Raw genomic sequence first — 21093 nt, 5'->3', positions numbered from 1 at the left:
AGGGCTTACCTAATGAATTTAATATTAAACACACAGCATGAATATAGCCATAAGTCAATTATCAGGGGAGGACAGGGGAGCTTGAAGTAAGTGTTAAACGAACTTCCAGTAGAAGTGGTAGAGGCAGGTTCAATATTATCAATTAAAGAAAAATTGGATAGGTATATGGACAGGAAAGGAACAAGGGTTATGGGCTGAGTGCAGGTCGATGGGACTAGGTGAGAGTAGTGTTTGGCACGGACTAGAAGGGCAGAGGTGGCCTGTTTCCATGCTGTAATTGTTATATCGTTATATAAGTCAATAGCATAATATTTTAAGTAACACTTGGATATTAAGCACACAGCACATATTTTCCCCGTATGAACATATAAAATCATTGCAACACACCAATAATCGCTGAATCAGTGGGAGCCCCGGGCTTGTTTTCCTGCAACAAGACAGTCCTATTGAGGGGTGATGGGAAACAGCGATACTCGAACGGGGTTCCTTATGTCCAGTCTATTCTGCAATTTAGTTTTCCTTGTATTCATTGCAGAGATATGTTGGAAATGGAAGCAACGTTTTCAGTGCTTTCATGGCTATTTCAGGATATTTAGCCTTGAATTTGATCCAGAATGCCGACAGAGATGTTATGTCAAACATACTTCTCAGCCTGTCGTCATTTGCAAGCTCGAGAAGTTATCTCCTTCCCGCGCTGACACGGATGACACGCGGGTAATGACCTCGCGTGTGTTCAAGTTCAACAGTGGACATGACAGGGAATGAGGAAAGGTGCAGCTGACTCATATCGCCAAATCATATCGTTTCCTCGCGGCCCGGTGGTTGGGGACTGCTGTTGTACAATATATTAGTAATGCTTTTCCTCAGCACATGTTAGGAAGGAGTGAAAGGCAATAACTATTTAGCACATTGGTTTTGTGAGGTGTACAGATACCAGATGAGAACAGTATTGGAAATATTTTCCAAACAACCTGCCAGTACTTACTGCTGCTACTGAAGTAATAAAAAAAGCTATTGAGATTTAGTTCAGAAGATGGTAACACAACCTTTCCTCAATTCTTCATCCACCTTGAATAAGCCCAAGCAGAATGGATAAAGTAAATGAAATAGCATGGACATGACATCGAGATGACACCATAAAAAAATTCCAACACAGACTCCAGAGCCCCAAAACAACTCAATCGCATGATCTGAAGCTTCACTGTGCAGTTTAAAAAAGTTCCACAACTTCAACCAATTCAAAGAAAACTCAATACACACCAGTATAGCAGGTGGGACGTTTATTCCTGAAACATCCACAAGAATTTCATCATATTTATCGAAGTTAATTCCAGTCTGATATCGAGCAAAAACAGCATTTTCTTCTTCAGGTGGTGCTGGAGGGACATAGGTCACTTTGGGACCTTGAAGAAATTCAAGAACAAGAACTTATTAAGTAGAGTCATTTCCTTGTCTTGTCAAAATCCTGAAAAATTAATTTGAGTATCACAAGGACCTGGGAGGGGCGGGGGGAGAGAAGGGTGGCACGGTGGGGAAAGTCAAGGCTGTTTATGACATGCAGTGTTCCACAAGATTCAGTGTTGGAACCTTTTCTATTGTAGAGATTATTTGGGGAAAAAAGTAGGGCTGATGTCTGCAGATAAAGTACTAGCAGAGTTGCAGAAAGTGAGGAATTGAAGTACTCAGTAGGATATAGACCCATTGGAAATGTGGACAGAGAAATAGCAGATGGTGTTCAAAACACTTCAGATGGTCAAATTTAAGTGGAAAGTGTACAGTAAATAGTTGAATACTTAAGAGCATTGATCTTGGGATCCAACTTTCAAGGCTCTAACAACATGGCAACTTATAGCAATAGCATGTTTGAAAGTAGAGTGTCGAGTATAAAAGTCAGAAAGAAAACTTCAAAGCTATTTAAAACTTTGGTTAGGCTACTTTTACAATATTGTCTGTCCTTCTCGTCAGCACATTACAGGAAGGATGTGGAGGCTTTGCAGAGGGTGCATGGAGGTTTGCCACTATGTCATGTTGATTTGAGAGTATTAGCGACAAGAAGAGGTACGACTAACTTGGATTGTTTTCTCTGGAGTGCCAGAGGCTGAAGGAAACTTGATAGACACAAAATAGTGAGAGAAATAGACTAGGGGAAAAAAGACTGTGCTCCAAGTAGGAATGTCCAATACTCAAGGAGTTAACTTTGAAGGGTGAAGTTTAAAAATTTAAATAGTAGTTTTAGTTTTCTTTTAACCATTTTGCATTTTGACAGGTAGAATAACTCCAGGAAAACAAGTTTGCCTTAATGATGTAAAAATAGAGGGATCAGACATACAGATGAGACAAAAGTGGGAGGAGGTTCATTTGGAGCACTGAAATTAGCATGGGGCTGCAGAGCCAAATGGCACAAGTCTGTAAGCATTGCATCCAGCTAAGGCAGAAACCTGTCAGGATATCCACCCAGTGACACATTAAATGAAGCCCAAACCATGGCAAGTATAAGATCACATGAGCATTTTATGCCTTTCAAATTTTCTAATCCTAGTTAAACTCTTGAAAATAACCACGTTAGGATTTCTGCTCCATAGGCGGAGAAGGGACATTAGAAATTTCACAATATACGCCAGTGATAGTAAACCTGATTCTGATAACCAAAGTTCAAAGTAAAATTTACAATCAAAGTGCATACACGTCACCACATACAACTGAGATTCTTTTTTGCAGGCATACTTAGCAAATCTATGGAACAATAAATAAACTAAACATCAGGAACTGTTAACTGTAAACAAATTGTGCAAACACACTTGTAAATAAATAGCAATAAATGAGTTTGTAAGCAAAAGATAACAGGGTCCTTAAATGAGTGTAGCTACTGTATACCTTTTTGTTCAAGAGCCTGATTGTTGAGGGGTAATAACTATTCTTGAACCTGGTGGTGTGAACCCAGAGGCACTCGTACTTTCTACCTGATGGCAGCTTCAAGAAAAGAGTATGGCCTGGGTAGTCAGGATCTTTGATAATGCATGCTGCTTTTCTAAGGCAACGTTTCATGTAGACGTACTCAATGATGTACTGGGCCAAGTCCACTAGGATTTTCCACTCAAAGGCATTGGAGTTCCCATACCACGCTGCAATATAGCCAGTCAGGCACACTTTCCACCATACATCTACAAAATTAGCCAAGGTTTTTGATGACATGCCAAATCTCCAGTCTCCTGAGGAAGTAGAGGCGCTGTCATGCTCTCCTTGCAATTATATTTATATGATAGGTCCAGGAGTTTCTCCGAGAATGCGACACCCAGGAAAATAAAGATTCTCCAATGATTACTGGTTCCTAGTCCTCTGGTTTCCCTCTTCTGGTCTATCAGTTCCTTGATCTCATTGACATTAAATGAGAGGTGGTTGTTATTACACCACTCAGCCAAGTTTTCAATTCCCTTCTGTATGCTGATCCATCAATTGCGTTGATACAGCAAACAACAGTGGTGTCATCAGCAAACTTATAAGTGGTGTTGGAGCTGTAGTTAGCCACACAGTCGCAGGTGTAAAACCAGTAGAGCAGGGTTCTTAGTACGCATTGCTGTGGTGCTCTTGTGCCGATGGAGATTGTGGAGATGCTTTTGCTAATCCAAACTGACTGGAGTCCACAAGCGAAGAAATCCAGGATCCAATTGCACAAGGAGGTATTGAGGCCCAGGTCTTGGAGTTTACTGATTAGTTTTGAGAGGGTGATGGTGTTAAATGCCAAGCTGTAATCGATAAAGAGCATCCTGAAGTATGCATCTTTGCTGTCCAGATGTTCCAGAGTTACGTGAAGAGCCAGCAAGATAGCATCTGCTGTATACCTGTTGCTTCAGTATTTTAACTGGAGCAGATCCAAGTCACCATTCAGACAGGAGCGGATGTGCTTCAACACCAAGCTCTCAAAACACTTCAACACTGTGGATGCCAGTGCCACAGGGAGATAGTCAGTTAGATAGGTCACCATGCTCTTCTTGGGCACTGGTATGATTGAAGCCTGCCTAAAGCAGGTGGATACCACACACTGCGGAGCAAGAGGTTAAAGATATTTGTGAATACACCAGCCAGTTAGTCAGCAAAGGTCTTCTCTAGTCAGCCAGATACTCCATCTGGACCAGATGCTTTCCTTGGATTCACTCTTGAAAGCAGCCCACACATCTTCAGATACTGAGACCAAAGGATCATTAGCCATGGTTCCTCCCTGTTCTGGTGGTCAAAGTGAGCAGAGAAGCTCTGCTATCCTCCATGCTGTAAGACTGAGCTTTGTAGGAGGTTATGGCATTCAAACCCTGCCACAGCCGTCAAGCATCCCTCATTGATTCTAGTCTAGTCTGGAATCTCCATTTCGCCTGAGAAATGGCTTTCTGGAGATCATACCTGCACCTTTTACAGCATTCTTGATCGCCAGAATCGAATGCCTCTAATCTGGCTCTCAGCAGGTTCCAGATTTCATCATTCATCCAGGGCTTCTGAATGGGGAAAATCCTGAACGACCTAGTGGGGACAAGTTCATCCACAGCTGTTTTAACGAATTTGCTATAGTCATTTAGGTCTTCAGACGAGTTCTTGAACACAGCCCAGCTTACTGACTTAAGGGCAATTTCATAACCATTCCTCAGCCTCTCACGGCCACCTCTTGGTTGTCTTGAGGTTTGGATCCTTGCTGTTCAGGATCTGTCTGTATGCAGGCAGTAGTACAACCAACTTACCTGCCAAAATAGTCATGGGAAGGAACATAGTGTAGCAGTGATCTAGTGCGTTGGGACTTCTGGTGTAACAGATTGCTAGACGAGTTTTAAAAATAAATAATCAGGGACAGGAGCAAGCTCAAAAGGGTAAACCTATGGAAACATTGTCTTTGGATGCTCAAAGAAATAATTTTCTAGTATTACACGAATTACAGTTTTGAAACTATTTTTCCTCAATTACAAGTGATAAAAATAAACTACTTAACATTCAGCTACTTGGACAACTCTGCATTTGTTTACAAATATAAACATACTTCATGATAACCAAGTTACTGTTAATAGATAAAAGCTTTTTTTATGTATTAAACACTTTAGTGATGCAGTTGCATACGAAATGCTAGAATACACTTAAGAATAAAAAAAAAAGCAAGAGAACTAATAAATCCATGCAAGGGAAACAACCACAAAACCTGCCCAATTGAAAAATACTGGCAAAACAAAAATGCAAAATGAACAAAGTTTAATTCATGATCTTTCATCAGAATGGTCTTGCGAAAACTCTCACACTTCTTTCCCTTCCCATGATCACTACCCATCCTGCTGAGCATTTTCAGCATATTCTGTTTGCAATTTCATATAAACAGCTTTTTCAGTATCAAGAATTACCTTGGTTTAGACCGTCACCACCAGCACTGTCAGAATCCCATTGACCTGATGTAAACACACAATTTATATTAGAAAACAAAAACTGCTGAAACTGCACACTCGAAGAACTCGACTGACCAAGTATCTATGGAGGCAAAAACTGACTCGGGGTCTTGACCCAAAAATCTGAGTCACATCTTTTGCCTCCACAGATATTGCTTGGCCCAGAGTTCCTCCAAGAGTTCTTCTTTTTAAATATCATTTATATTAAATGCATTCAATTAGGATTTTCCCTGGTCTTGGTTTGGAGACTGGTGCCAACCACAAGCATATTTAAACTACAAAAAGGTCAGTTCATGGTGGATTTTCTTTAACTGACAACTAAATACACAAACACCAACCGGTAACAAAATGAAGGTGATGGGGAGGCTTGAATCAAATATATACCCAGTTTTCATCTGTTACAGTCAATTAAATTTTAAAGTCATAGAGCACGTCAATTGTATTACATAAGCAAGGAACAGGAGGCAACAAATTTTTTTTAGATTGAATAGGATGTAATCACAAAAGCAGAGGCAGAAGTTGAAAACTTGCATTAAGGTAGGCTTACTTTTAGCTTTGAGACGTGGTGCAAACTACAAAAAAAAACACCAAACTGGATTTGTCATCAAACGTGAGCAAATTACTTTCTCCAAGAAACAGAAGAATAAATATGGTTTAAGAAAAATTACTTTGGAATTCAGGATTTTTCCAGTGATCAAATATAAAGTGGGCAATAATTTGAATGGAAATAAAATGTACAAAGTTAGGTAAAGGCACAAATCAGTGAATTTTAAACAGTTCCCATAGTTTAAAATGTTTTTTTTTAAATAACCAATAGCATGACAGCAAATTAAGTTCAAGGACAAGCACAGGGAGTTAGAATATAGATGGGCAATGATCACTGAACACAGAGGACCTATTCCAATTTTTATGTTATAAAACCTCCAATTTATTGGAATACAGAAATTATGTAAAAATTATAACTAAACTCACCTCTCAATGTAGAATTAGATCCAGACAAAGGATCTTCATTTCTACCTCTGTAACCACCTGCAAATTATGTTTAAAAGAGATTACGACATCTAAAGCATTAGAATAAATAATCTTTTCATTAGAAATTAAGGTTGAAATGAACAAGATTGCAATATTAACAACCCACAGATGCCTAGTACAGGTCAAAACAATCACACACAGCAAGGTAGCAGACAGCACAGGGAAGCATGTAACTCCAAATCAGTGATTTTAGTGGGTTTCTGCACTTCGAAAATGTCAATTCAGGTTATAGTACAATTTGAAAGTTAGTTTCCAAATACTTGGCCAAAATAGAGATCCTACAAATGATACAGGTACTTCTGCAGCACCAATGTCAGTCATTGTCAATTCCTCCCCCAACCTTTCAATACTTCCTTCTGATCCAAGGTCAAATGTAACACTTCGCTCCATGTGTAAAAAGATATACCAGCGTTGAACAGGAAGAAAATATGGAACTCCAGACAAGCAGGGTTAATACCCACCACCTATCATGACAAGGGGGAAGGAAAATGGAAAAACAGACAAGTTACTGTAGTTTAGCGTACATGTACTACACAGAATCATCATTACCCTGGGAGACAACTGCTCATCTATTTAACAATTAAAAGATAATGGTCAGAAGGGGAAGAAATTTGTTAAATAGTATGGTTTACTGCAAGACAAACAATTACTCACCTCTTGATGCAGCAGAACCAAATCCAGCTCTTCCATGACTGAAACGAAATCCACTATCACCTACAAATGATTTAAAATGCAAGTACATTAAATATTAACAAACCTGATGTGGCTGCAAGTTAAAACAGTATCAGACAAAATAATTACACAATATCTCTCCACACACGCCAGAGCATCAGCAATGATTACCAACTTGACTCGGTGTCAGAAGCTTATAAAAGGCTGAAGGGTTAATCCTTCAACTGATTACTTCACACAGTGCCCACGTACTCACCAGCACCACCTAACTTATTCCAGTCAGAATATGCAACTTTGATATTAAAGAACTGTAGCTGCTTTTCTTTAAACCAAAGGGTTAATTAATCCAACTGTTATAGAAAGACTCAACATGACAGCAATGCTCTTCAGTAATGCAAATAAATCAAACAAATGCAGCTGTAATTGAGGCACACCTATGAGCACTAATAGTACTAAAATGGAATTGGAAGAATGACAAGTCTGTTTTATAATACTGAGATTGGCCTTTGATATAATCTATGAAAAAGTTTTTAGGAATTCAATAGACAATAGGTGCAGGAGTAGGCCATTCGGCCCTTCCAGCCAGCACCAGCATTCACTGTGATCATGGTTGATCAACCACAATCAGTATCTAGTTCCTGCCTTATCCCCATAACCTTTGATTCCGCTATCCTTAAGAGCTCTATCCATCTCTTTCTTGAAAGCATCCAGAGACTTGGCCTCCACAGCCTTCTGGGGCAGAGCATTCCACATACCCACCACTCTCTGGGTGAAAAAGTTTTTCCTCAACTCCGTTCTAAATGGCCTACCCCTTATTCTTAAACTGTGGCCTCTGGTTCTGGACTCACCCATCAGCGGGAACATGCTTCCTGCCTCCAGCGTGTCCAATCCCTTAATAATCTTACATGTTTCAATAAGATCCCCTCTCAGCCTTCCAAATTCCAGAGTATACAAGCCCAGTCGCTCCAATCTTTCAACATATGACAGTCCCGCCATCCCGGGAATTAACCTTGCGAACCTATGCTGCACTCCCTCAATAGCAAGAATGCCCTTCCTCAAATTTGGAGACCAAAACTCCACACAGTACTCCAGGTGTGGTCTCACCAGGGCCCTGTACAACTGCAGAAGGACCTCTTTGCTCTTATACTCAATTCCCCTTGTTATGAAGGCCAGCATTGCCATTAGCTTTCTTCACTGCCTGCTGTACTTGCATGCTTACTTTCAGTGACTGATGTACAAGAACACCTATATCTCGTTGTACTTCCCCTTTTCCTAACTTGGCTCCATTTAGATAATAATCTGCCTTCCCGTTCTTACCACCAAAGTGGATAACTTCACATTTATCCACATTAAACACATCTGCCATGCATCTACCCACTCACCCAGCCTGTCCAAGTCACCCTGCATTCTCATAACAACCTCCTCACATTTCACACTGCCACCCAGCTTTGTCTCATCAGCAAATTTGCTAATGTTACTTTTAATTCCCTCATCTAAATCATTAATATATATTGTAAACAGCTGCGGTCCCAGCACTGAACCCTGCGGTACCCCACTGGTCACCGTCTGCCATTCCGAAAGGGACCCGTTAATTGTTACTCTGTTTTCTGTCAGCGAGCCAATTTTCAATCCATGTCAGTACTCTGCCCCCAATACCATGTACCCTAATTTTGCCCACTAATCTCCTACGTGGGACTTTATCAAAGGCTTTCTGAAAGTCCAGGTACACTACATCCACTGGCTCTCCCTTGTCCATTTTCATAGACACATCCTCAAAGAATTCCAGAAGATTAGTCAAGCACGATTTCCCCTTCGTAAATCCATGCTGACTCGGACCTATTCTGTTACTGCTATCTAGATGTGTTGTAATTTCATCTTTTATAATTGACTCCAGCATCTTTCTCACCACCATCGTCAGGCTAACTGGTCTATAGTTCCCTGTTTTCTCTCTTCCTCCCTTCTTGAAGAGAGGGACAACATTAGCCACCCTCCCATCCACAGGAACTGATCCTGAATCTATAGAACACTGGAAAATGATTACCAATGCGTCCACGATTTCTAAAGCCACCTCCTTAAGTATCCTGGGATGCAGACCATCAGGTCCTGGGGACTTATCAGCCTTCAGACCCAACAGCCTATCCAACACCATTTCCTGCCTAATATAAATTTCCTTCAATTCATCCATTACCCTAGGTCCTTTGGCCACTATTATATCTGGGAGATTGTTTGTGTCTTCCCTAGTGAAGACAGATCCAAAGTACCTGTTCAACTCACCTGCCATTTCCTTGTTCCTTACTTTGATAATACTACTTCAGACACTTTGCACTACGAGGATGACCTTCTTTAATGAATAAAGAAGATAGGACTCAAATAATAATTATCACCAATTAGCTAGCCAGCCTCTCGATCACATTAGTGAAAATATTTCTGCCATATTCGTGCACACTATTCCTATTCTTTAGGCAAAGTACACAGTAATTGCTAAATGAAAAAAATCCACAGAATTCCTTCACCAACGTTGTTTGTTGAATGTCCACAAAGATCAATAAATAAAATATCCTACTTTCATTTTTCTGTCACAAGTTTCTGTCCAATAACCATTGTTAAAACTCTGGTCTAGGCAAAATGACACTTGCAGATCATATGGTCACTTCTTAGTAGCTTCAATTAAGTAATCAATACTTTATACTTTGTCGCCAAACAATTCATACTAGAACGTACAATCATCACAGCAATATTTGATTCTGTGCTTCCTGCCCCCTGGATTACAAATATTAAATATTAAAAATTAGTGAATATTTAAAATTTAAATTATAAATCATAAATAGAAAATAGAAAAATGGAAAGTAAGGTAGTGCAAAAAAAACCAAGAGGCAGGTCCGGATATTTGGAGGGTACGGCCCAGATCCGGGTCGGGATCCGTTCAGCAGGCTTATCACAGTTGGAAAGAAGCTGTTCTCAAATCTGGCCGTATGAGTCTTCAAGCTCCTGAGCCTTCTCTCAGAGGGAAGAGGGCCGAAAAGTGTGTTGGCTGGGTGGGTCGTGTCCTTGATTATCCTGACAGAACTGCTCCAACAGCGTGCGGTGTAAAGTGAGTCCACGGACAGAAGATTGGTTTGTGTGATGTGCTGCGCCGTATTCACGATCTTCCGCAGGTTCTTCCGGTCTTGGACACGACAACTTCCACACTAGTTTGTGATGCACCCTAGAAGAATGCTTTCTACAGTGCATCTATAAAAATTAGTGAGGGTTTTAGCGGACAGGCCAAATTTCTTTAGTTTTCTCAGGAAGTAAAGGCGCTGGTGGGCCTTCTTGGCAGTGAGCTCTACTTGGTTGAACCAAGTCAGGTCATTTGTAATACTGACCCCAAGGAACTTAAAACCTTTTGACCTGTTCCACTTGCGTACCACCGATGTAAATTCGGTCATGCGGTCCACTACTCCTTCTGAAGTCAACAACCAAGTCCTTCGTCTTGCTGACGTTGAGGGATAGGTTATTGTCTTCGCACCACACTACCAGGTTCTTAATTTCCTCTCTATACTCAAACTCATCATTACCTGAGATACGGCCTACAATTGTTGTGTCATCAGCAAATTATATATTGAGTTTGATGGAAACTTGGCTGCACAATCATGGGTGTACAGTGAGTACAGCAGGGGACTGAGTACACAGCCTTGTGGGGCACCGGTGCTCAGCATGATCGTAGAGCAGAGCTTGCCCCCTATTTTTACAGCCTGGGTCCTGTCTGTGAGGAAGTTGAAGATCCAGCTGCAGATCTGAATGCTAAGGCCCAGGTTCCGGAGCTTAGGAATCAGTTTATTTGGAATGATGGTTCTTAAAGGCACAGCTGTAGTCAATGAAAAGGAGCCTTAAGTATGCACCTTTATTCTCCAGGTGTTTTAAGGAGGAACGTAAGGCCAGAGAGATGGCATCTGCCGTTGACCTGTTGCTCCAGTAGGCGAATTGCAGAGTGTCAAGGTTGACCGGTAGGCCGTGGTTGATGTGTGCCATAACCAGTCTCTCGAAGCACCTCATAGCAATTGATGTCAGAGCCACAGGGCGATGGTCATTCAGGCATGCCACCTTGCTCTTCTTCGGCACTGGGATTACCCTTGCCTTCTTAAAACACGAGGGGATCTTAGACTGAAGCAAGGAGCACTTGCAGGTGTCAGCAAACACTCCAGCTAGATCGCTTGCACAGGCCCGGAGAACCCGTCCCGGGACACCATCTGGGCCCGTCGCCATCCTTGGATTTATCTTCAGGAAGGCCCTTCTAACATCCTCCTCGGTGACAATGAATCTCGATGCCACCAGGTCCGGTTCATCCGGAGGGAGCAGGACGCTCCTCTTCTGTTCGAATCTTGCGTAGAATACGTTAAGTTCGTCAGGAAGAGAAGCACCACAGTTATTGATATTCCCAGCCTTTTCTTTGCACCCAGTGATCTCAGTTAGACCCTGCCATAGTCTACTGGCATCCCTCTGTTTAGCATGGGCTTCCAACTTGGCTCGATATTGCCTCTTGGCGCCCTTAATGGCTTTCCGGAGTTCACGCCTGGATTCTGTGTAGCGACTGGTATCCCCGGACCTAAAAACTGCAGCTCTAGCCTTTAAAAGGAACTTGACCTCATAATTCATCAATACCCGGATCGTCTTGTGAGACACACAGTCCTCCCCGCATTTCCAAATAAAGTCCATGACAGAAGAGGCATACTCATCGAGGTTAGCTGCCGAGTCCTTGAATACTAACCAGTCCACCAATTCAAAGCAGTCACAGAGGACCTCATCTGTTTGCTCCATCCAACACGACACTACTTTTGACACCGTGACCTATCGCTTCAGTTTCTGTTTGTAAGCCGGGAGGAGGAGTACGGCCTGATGGTCCGATTTTCCAAAGTGAGGTCGTGGGACAGAACGGTAGGCATCCTTGACTGCTGTGTAGCAGTGGTCAAGTATATTCGGGCCTCTAGTGGGGCAGGAGACATGTTGGTATAACTTTGGCAGCGCCTTTCTGAGGTTGGCCTGGTTAAAGTCCCTGGCTGCAATGAGCAAAGCCTCCGGATACCTGGTCTCAAGTTCACTGACGTTGGCATACGGTATGTTCAGAACACACTCTACGTCCACCTGGGGGGGAATGTAGACCGCTGTCAGTATGACCGAGGTGAATTCCCGTGGCAGAGAGTACGGACGGCACATCACCGACAGGTGTTCCAGGTCTGGGCTGCAGAAGCTTATCAGCACCACTGTCTTTGAGCACCACGCAGTGTTGATCAGTAGGCAGACACCACCTCCCCTCGTCTTGCCCAAAGACACCATGCGGTCCATCCGATGGATCGAAAATCCCTCCGGTCGGATGGCACAGTCGGGGGTGGCAGGGGAGAGTCAGGTCTCAGTGAAACAAAATACACAGCAGTTCTGCATCTCCCTGCAGTAGGTGAGTCTCCCTTTAAGATCATCCACCTTGTTCTCTATGGCTTGCACATTAGCTAGTAGGATGGTGGGCATAGGGACCCTGAAGTCCCTCAGCTTCAATCTGACCAGCAGCCCAGCTGCTGGTCAGTAATCAGTACATGTTTAATATGCTACAACCAGTTTATCCTATTAATCATTAACAAATTTTGGATTATATACAGGAAACACAAGCTTTAAATATGCTCACCTGACCGAGTACCAATTCCTGCTCTTGCACTAGAAACACCTCTACTGAGCGCGCCACTTCTGCCAATAGATCTTCCTGCTACAACAACAAAAACATATTCAGGCTTAATAAGTCAGGTCACAAATTCTGTTTAAAATTTGGTTCTGAACTATTTAAACTATTTTATTACATAGAAGCAGCAAGGACCCAATGGGCATGGAAAGAAATAAAACAAGAGTACCAGAAACCTCTCCACCATCATGGCATGTTGGTTTCTATGAATACAGTTTAGAAAAATAAAAGTCTTGAGCCACTCCAGCAGCTCCCTCAAACTCAAAGGAGAATCAAAACAGCTAGTACAAGCATTTGCAAGTTATACTCCCTTTAGCACCGTGCCTTCCCCCACCATCATAATTTGGAAATACACCGCCAGCGTTCCACTGCAGTGTTTAAACCCTGGAATTGCCATCAATATAAAAGGGATGAAGGACTGCAGTCATGGAAGGAAGCAGCTCACCACCACCTTCTCCAAGGCAAGCAGGATCCCAAAAATCAATGAAATAGCCACAGCAAACTATCACATGCAGAGTAAGTAAATTTGAATCAAGAGCAAGCTTTGCAAATACTATTTAATACAAATTACTATATTAAGGGTTAGCATAGACAATAAGCCACTTTAAACAGAAAAGTCTCATGCATTTCAAATCAACTGCACATCAATTTTATACACCACAGTCCAATGCTTATTACTGTAAAAGCTATTCCTTGTGTCTAGCCAGGTCATCTAAAGACTTAATATACAAGGGATCAAAACTAGTCCTTAATATACTCTCATTTTTCTCCTCCTCTACAATCACCATTCTGTTCACCCCTAATGTGGCTTCAACATCTGTTAAAACTTATGACAGCAAGACTACAAAATAAAAGTGGTTATCATTAAATCTTACCATTCCGTATGTTCATTCTTGGAAGTACACTAGAGTCACCTCTGCCAAACCCATATCTTCTCCCAGCCTGCATGTTAAACTCATTTTTATTTGAAGTTGCATTTTGTGAAAAGCCTGTAAATGTTAAAACAAGGATATCTGTGAATTGGAAGGAAAATATCACAAAAGCTATCAAAACTAAAGTTTTATGTTGATACTCTTAATTCATTATTTGTGATAGGATGAAGTACTCTCGTGGTGCCTATGTTAAAGTAATATAGACACAGCTGAAATAAAGCAACTGTAGCAATATGAAAACATTGGAAATGAATATGATCACCCTTCAGATTACCCAATATCTCAGTATTATTTGTTTATGACTCAAGTTCAACTCTGTAGTCAAGTCCAACTCTCAGAGTAATCTGCTTCCTTGTCCACAAAAATGATCTCCCTTAATTTTTCATCCATTTTTATTTCCCCAAATTTACTTTTGTTACAAGGTTCCCAAGGTACTGAAAAACAATCTTAAAAATCACTACGGGTTACATCTTGTATTTCTGAGAGCTCTCCAACTAGTTATAGGTGTCCCCCACTTTACAAACGTTCGCTTTACGCCACTTCGCTTTTACGAAAGACCTACATTAGTACCTGTTTTCGCTAACCAAAAGAGGATTTGCTTTTATGAAAAAAGATGCCCGCTTTAAAGAAGAGGTACAGTCAACATTTTGGGCCAAGACCCTTCATCAGGACTATTCCTAGAGATGCTGCCTGGCTTGCTGCGTTCACCAGCAACTTTGATGTGTGTTGCTTGAAATTCCAGCATCTGCACATTTCCTTGTGCCCGCTTTAAACTTGTGTTTACCCTGAGAAAGACTACCGTGACCGTGAAGCCTTGCGCAGGCAGGTGTGTGCACATGCATGTACGTGCCGATTTTCTTCTACAAATCGGTTTTGACTAATTCTTCCTGATTCTGTTAAGTGAAACTACACTGTACATACATTGTTTCTACTTTATATAGGCTGTGTATTTATCATTCCTGCTTTTACTAATGTTAGTGTTATTTTAGGTTCATGTGCTATTTGGTAGGTTATTTTTTGGGTCTAGGAACGCTCAAAAATTTTTCCCATATAAATTCATGGTAATTGCTTCTTCGCTTTATGCCATTTCGGCTTATGAATGGTTTCATAGGAACGCTCTACCTTTAGATAGCGAGGGAAACCTGTATTTCAAAGTGCTCTGAAAGTCTAAAGGAATTTCTTATCCAACAAATCCAGTCTGTTCACTATTAATTTCTCTTACAAAGTTTGTTCAGACAAACTTATTTGAATAAATAGGGATCTAAAATTATTTATTTCATCAAATGATTGCTCTCAATGCAAAACATTGGGGATGGTGGAGGGAGGAGTGCCACCTCCTGAACTAAACATGTGACACCTCCTCAAATAAACATGAAACTATCACCAAAACCACTTCTACCTTTGGTTCCTCCTCTTGCCCCCCCCCCATATACAAAGAAGTCCATACTTCAAATAAAACTCACTGGAATAAAGGGATAATTATATCTTTTCTTAAAACATTACCTATCTGGACTTCTATATAGCAGTAAATGGGCAAGTCAAAAAAAAAAAATCCACACATCTAAATCTTGTTTGCCTCAAGCCCAAAATTAATCCTGAATCAAAGTAGACTGCCCCTTCTCAATACACAATGTCAAGCAAATACAGAACTTGGTAAACATAACCAAGTATTTTCCTTCTCTGGGCAAGAAAACAGAACCTCTACTGAACCCAGTGCCTCACCCCCATGTAGCATCAAGGGATGTAAAAACTTGATGCAACCTATTTAAAAGTCACATGCAGATAACGCCAGTGAAGTTAACTGGAAAACCGTCATTCTATATGGAACGTAACAAACTGGCCACTTTGACATCTAGGGAAGTAACCATCTGGGCAAATAGTACTCAAAAAGCATACAAATCAAAACAATCAAAATTGTTAATGGCCGCAGAGAACTGAAAAAACTAGTACCATCTGAGGTTATAGTAACTTTCAAATGACGTAACCAAATCGTTCATGCAGTAACTGCACTAACGTATATTCCGAATTTACTTAGTGTTCAACATTTACATGGTGCTGTGCTTTCACCCTTTCTGGCTGAAGCATCAAGCGTAAAAAAGTTGCCATTCCAACTAAATATTGTCGAGTTCAGTAGCAGCACCATCAAGCCAGCCAATGTCACACAATTCTTATTTAGTCAGCTTTAAAAGAATGGGAAGTAAAATCCATTAATGTTGTCCTCATTAACACAAATTCAGATTTAACAAGAGCTTACCCAGCCAAGAATAAAATGAACTGCTCAAAAGCAAGTGCTCAAAAGGCATTGTGCCAAATTAAAGTTACACTGTAAACAAAAATAGCATTTTGAGAAAGATAAAAGGCTATAAATTTCGCCTTTTATTTTGGGGGTGGGGGTAGAGAAGGAGGGAGGGTGTGGTGAAAAATATCATCTTTGGAAAGTGGCAATTATATGGAACTGCAGAACAATAGGCAGCCAAAGTTAACTGAAATGGAATATTCATCCAACGGGCATTTATCACAGTAATAAATATGTGAAGTTTTGCAAAAAGGCAGTAATGGCCTGCAAAGAGTACTGGTACTGGGAAAAGTAGACCATCAATAATCTTCAGCTATTCATTACAAAATTTAGTTTAACAGGAAGTACAGATAAATAAAGTATGCGAGTTTATGAATCAGCTATCAAAAGGAATAAGCAATACATTAAGTCAACTATCAGATTAACAAAAGCATGTCAAGAAAATTGCAACTGCTTTGTCATCCCAGCCCATATCCTGAAAGAATTCAAATGAAATCCCAAAATATTGTTTTAAATGTATTCAGAGCACCCACACTCTTAAAAGGATTTAAAACACATTTTTGTAAAATACAGTTTATTGTTTAGCAAGGAAATTGCCGTCAAAGACAACCTCTATTGTCCTCAATTCCTGAATTGGCATTGAGCCACTTAACAGATACAGGACTTTCCCTCCATCAAGGCCACACCAACTATTACGTTCAAAGAAAATTATCAAACCACATACTACTGAGATTAATTTTCCTACATACATTCACAGTAGAACAAAGGTATACATTAGAACTAACGAAAAGCCAAAGACTAACAAAGCAACCAATTGTGCAAAAGACAAACTGTGCAAATACAAAAACCAAAAAATAAAGAAGAAAATAAATAATACTGAGAATACAAGTTGTAGAGTCCTTGAAAGCAAGTCCACACGTTGCAATCAGTGATCAGTTTAGTGTTGGAGTAAAGTTCCATCTTATGCTAGTTCAGGAGCTTGACGGTTGAAGGGTAATAATCTATTCCTAAACCCGGTGGTATGTTAAGGCTCCTGTGCTTCCATCCCAATGGTAGCAGTGAGAAGAGAGCATGGCCTGGATAGTGAGAGTTATTGATGATACTGTTTTCTTGTAGCAGCACTCCATGTAAGTATGCTCAGTGGAGAGGAGAGGTTTTCCTGTAACAGACTAATCTGTATCCACCCCTTTTTGAAGACTTTTCTGTTCTTGGGAATTGGTATTTCCATACCAGAAGGTGATGCAACAAGTCAGGACACTCTCCACCATCCATCAAGTTTAGATGGCATTCCAAATCTACATAAACTTCTCAAAAGTAGAGGCACTCTTGTGCCTTCTTCGCAATGACAAATACGCGTCAGTCCCAGATTGACTCCTCCAAAATGATAACACCAAGGAATGTAAAGTTGCTGTCCCTCTCCACCTCTGACCCCTAATGGGGACCAGCTCATGAACCTCTGGTTTTTTCCTCCTGCAGTCAATCATCAGCTCTCTGGTCTTGCTGATGTTGAGCCAGATGTTATTGCTGTGGTACCATTCAATGAGATTTTCAATCCCTCTCCTATATGCGGATTCATCACCACTTTTGATTTGGCCAACAACGGTGTCACCAGTGAACTTAATATGGCACTGGAGCTGTAGCTAGCCTCAGTCCTAAGTGCAAAGCAGAGCAAGGGGCCAAGCACACAGCCTTGTGAATACCTGTGCTGATAGCGATTGTGGAGATGATTTTGCCAATCTGAACTGATTGGGGTCTGCAAGTGAGGAAATCAAGGATTGAATTGCACAAGGAGATATTGAGGCCTAGTTCTTGGGAGCTTATCCATAATTTTGAAGGGGATGAATGTTGAATACTGAGCTGTCATCAATAAAGAACATCCTGATGTATGCACCTTCACTGTCCAGATGTTTCAGGGCTGAGTGAAGAGCCAATGAAATGGCATCTGCTGTGGGCTTAATGTGAAAAAAAAAGGCAAAACGGAGCAAATCGAAGTTACTTCTCAGGCAGGAACTGATATGTTTCATCACAAACCTCTCAAAGCACTTCAACACATTGATGCAAGTGTTACTGTATGATGGTCATTGAGTTCCTCTTGGGCACAGGTAAGATTGAAGCAGATGGGAACCTCAGACTGCTAAAGCGATAGATTAACTATCAATCACCTACTTCAATTGTATTCCCACATTAAACACCATTTTATTCTCCTAACATTGTCATCTATCTGCCAGAACTGGACACTTATTTAGTTTTAGCACAGTAACAAGCCTTCTGACCCAATTAGCCCATACCACTCAATTACACCCACATGACCAATTAACCTACTTAACCACATCATCATCAGGTGCCATGCCCCACACACTCCTGTTTCAGGTCAAGTGGATCAATTCATTGGTATTCATTTCCAGTTCTCTGGCTGCTGTCTCCATCATCATTTGTCTTTGCCTTCCTCTTGCCTTCCTATAATTACCATGCATTCTAACTCCTCCTTCCTAATCATATGCCCAATGAAGTTACGTTGCCTTTCCATGATCTCGTACGTTATTTCTCTTTTTGTGCTTGCTCTGTTCATGACATCCTCATCAGATATTTGCTTCATCCATGGTATTCTTTGTATCCTCATCAAAAACCACATCTCTGCTGCTTCAATTCGTTTCCTCATGTTACTGGATATTGTCCAACATTCTGATCCATATAACATAACTGGATAAACGTAACATATCAGTACTCTAAGGCGCGTTGTCATGCCTAGTTTAGTGTTGGTCATTATACTCTTCATTCTCGTAAAGGTGTCTTTTGCCATCCCTCTTCTTCTTTTGATGTCCCTGTCACACTTGATTTAGAGTATCTAAGTATAGAGTATTTAGATACTCTAAATGCCACCTGCCATCTGACATCACCGAGCTTCCTAAGTAGCAAAAGTTTTAATGTCTTGCCCATTTATTTTCAGCCTGCAGATAGGATTCTACTTAACTATAGGTCTTTGAAATGTGAGGAAAGTGTCTAGAAAGTTCTTTGGAAGTCAAGAAAGAGACATGAATCTTGAGGTTACAGCATTTTTATTAAATATTTATAAAGTGACAGTAAACATAGCAGCAGGAAACTAATTGTAACCAACTCACTTCACTGGGAGGAAAGAATCACTTGCCTCATGGCCATTAAAACCTGTGTGGATGAGTGTGTGCCTTCAAAGACTTACTGTACATTCCCAAACCGAAAGCCATGGAGGAACCAGGAGGTATATCGTCTGTTGAAGGATAGATCTGTGGCATCCAAGTCTGGCAACCCAGGCCTGTACCAGAAAACCAAGTACGATTTGCAAAGGGCTATTTCAAGCGCGAAGAGACAATTTCTAATGAGGTCGGAGGCAGCATCGGATGTACGACAAACCCGGCAGGGTTTGCAAGACATTACTTCCTACAAAGCGAAACCCAATAGCATGAATGGCAGTGATGCTTCACTACCAGATGAGTGTGACGCCTTCTATGTCCGCTTTGAAAGGGAGAATATAACTACAGCTGTGATGATCCCTGCTGCACCCAGTGACTCTGTGATCTGTCTCAGAGGCCGATGTTAGGCTGTCTTTAAAGAGGGTGAACCCTCGCATGGCAGAAGGTCCCGATGGAGTACCTGGTAAGGCTCTGAAAACCAGTGCCAACCAACTAGTGCGAGTATTCAAGGACATTTCCAACCCAGGGGTGGCCAACCTTTTACATTCCATGCGCCAATTTTTTTATTTTTTTTTTTACTCACGAGTTCCAATGCGCCATACAACTCTTGTACCCCCATTCGATTCTTGTAAAAATATGTTAATATAGAACTCGTGTTTTAAAAAAAAACCACATCTGAACACGTGCGGGAAAAAACTGACACATGGAATGTAAAAGGTTGGCCACTCCTGTTCCAATCTTTCACTGCCAGGGATGGAAGTTCCCACTTGCTTCAAAAAGGCAACAATTATACCAGTGCCCAAGAATAATTTGAGCTGTCTTAATGACTATCGCTCCATAGCACTCACATCAACAGTGATGAAATGTTTTGAGAGGTTGATCATAACTAAACTGAGCTCCTGCCTCAGCAAGGCCATTGCAATCTGCCTATCGCCACAATAGGTCAATGGCAGATACAATCTCAATGGCTCTCCACACGGCTTTAGACCACCTGGACAACACAAACACCTACATCAGGATGTTGCTTATCGATTATAGCTCACCATTTAATACCATCATTCCCACAATCCTGATTGAGAAGTTGCAGAACCTGGGCCCTGTACCTCCCTCTGCAATTGATCCTCGACTTCCTAACCAGAAAACCACAATCTGTGCAGATTGTGATAACATATCCTCCTTGCTGAGGATCAACACTGGCACACCTCAGTGGTGTGTGCTTAGCCCACTACTCTACTCTATATACACATGACTGTGTGGCTAGGCACAACTCAAATGCCATCTACAAATTTGCTGACGATACAACCATTGTTGGTAGAATCTCAGGTGGTGACAAGAGGGCTTACAGGAGTGTGATATGCCAACTAGAGAACTGGCGCTGCAGCAACAACCTGGCACTCAACGTCAGTAAGACAAAAGAGCGGATTGTGGACTTCAGGAACTGCAAGACAAAGGAACACATACCAATTCTCAGAGGGATCAGAAGTAGAGAGAGTGAGCAGCTTCAAATCCCTGGGTGTCAAAATCTCTGAGGACTAACCTGGTCCCAACACATTGATGTAGTTATAAAGAAGGCAAGACAGCTGCTATACTTCATTAGGAGTTTGAAGGGCTTTGGTATGTCAACAAATACACTCAAAAACTTCTATAGATGTACTGTGGAGAGCATTCTGACAGGCTGCATCACTGTCTGGTATGGGGGGGACTACTACACAGGACCAAAAGAAGCTGCAGAGAGTTCATATAGTCGGCTCCATCTTGGGTATGAGCCTACAAAGTACCCAGGACATCTTCAAGAAGCGGCATCTCAGAAAGGCAGCGTCCATTAATTAGGACATCCAGCACCCAGGGCATTCCCTTTTCTCTCTGTTATCATTAG

The 21093-nt window shown here is 41.3% G+C and overlaps 1 protein-coding gene across 5 annotated transcripts in view; it reads right to left on the bottom strand.

The window, feature by feature from the left end:
* ddx4 (DEAD (Asp-Glu-Ala-Asp) box polypeptide 4) overlaps nucleotides 1-21093 on the bottom strand; it is a 90391-nt gene that overhangs the window by 39234 nt on the left and 30064 nt on the right. For all 5 annotated transcript variants that reach the window (XM_072252532.1, XM_072252528.1, XM_072252530.1 and 2 more), the window contains exons 4-9: nucleotides 13698-13811; nucleotides 12772-12849; nucleotides 7098-7157; nucleotides 6384-6440; nucleotides 5370-5414; nucleotides 1261-1403 (exon numbers count right to left, since the gene is read on the bottom strand). In XM_072252532.1, the coding sequence (XP_072108633.1) occupies nucleotides 1261-1403; nucleotides 5370-5414; nucleotides 6384-6440; nucleotides 7098-7157; nucleotides 12772-12849; nucleotides 13698-13811 (497 nt within the window). The remainder of the gene's footprint in view (nucleotides 1-1260; nucleotides 1404-5369; nucleotides 5415-6383; nucleotides 6441-7097; nucleotides 7158-12771; nucleotides 12850-13697; nucleotides 13812-21093) is intronic.

Source organism: Mobula birostris, chromosome 3, assembly GCF_030028105.1.
Source record: "Mobula birostris isolate sMobBir1 chromosome 3, sMobBir1.hap1, whole genome shotgun sequence".
In the NCBI taxonomy this organism is placed as follows: Eukaryota; Metazoa; Chordata; class Chondrichthyes; order Myliobatiformes; family Myliobatidae; genus Mobula; species Mobula birostris.
Note: the sequence above shows the minus strand (reverse complement) of the source record. Positions and strands in the feature narration are given on the sequence as shown.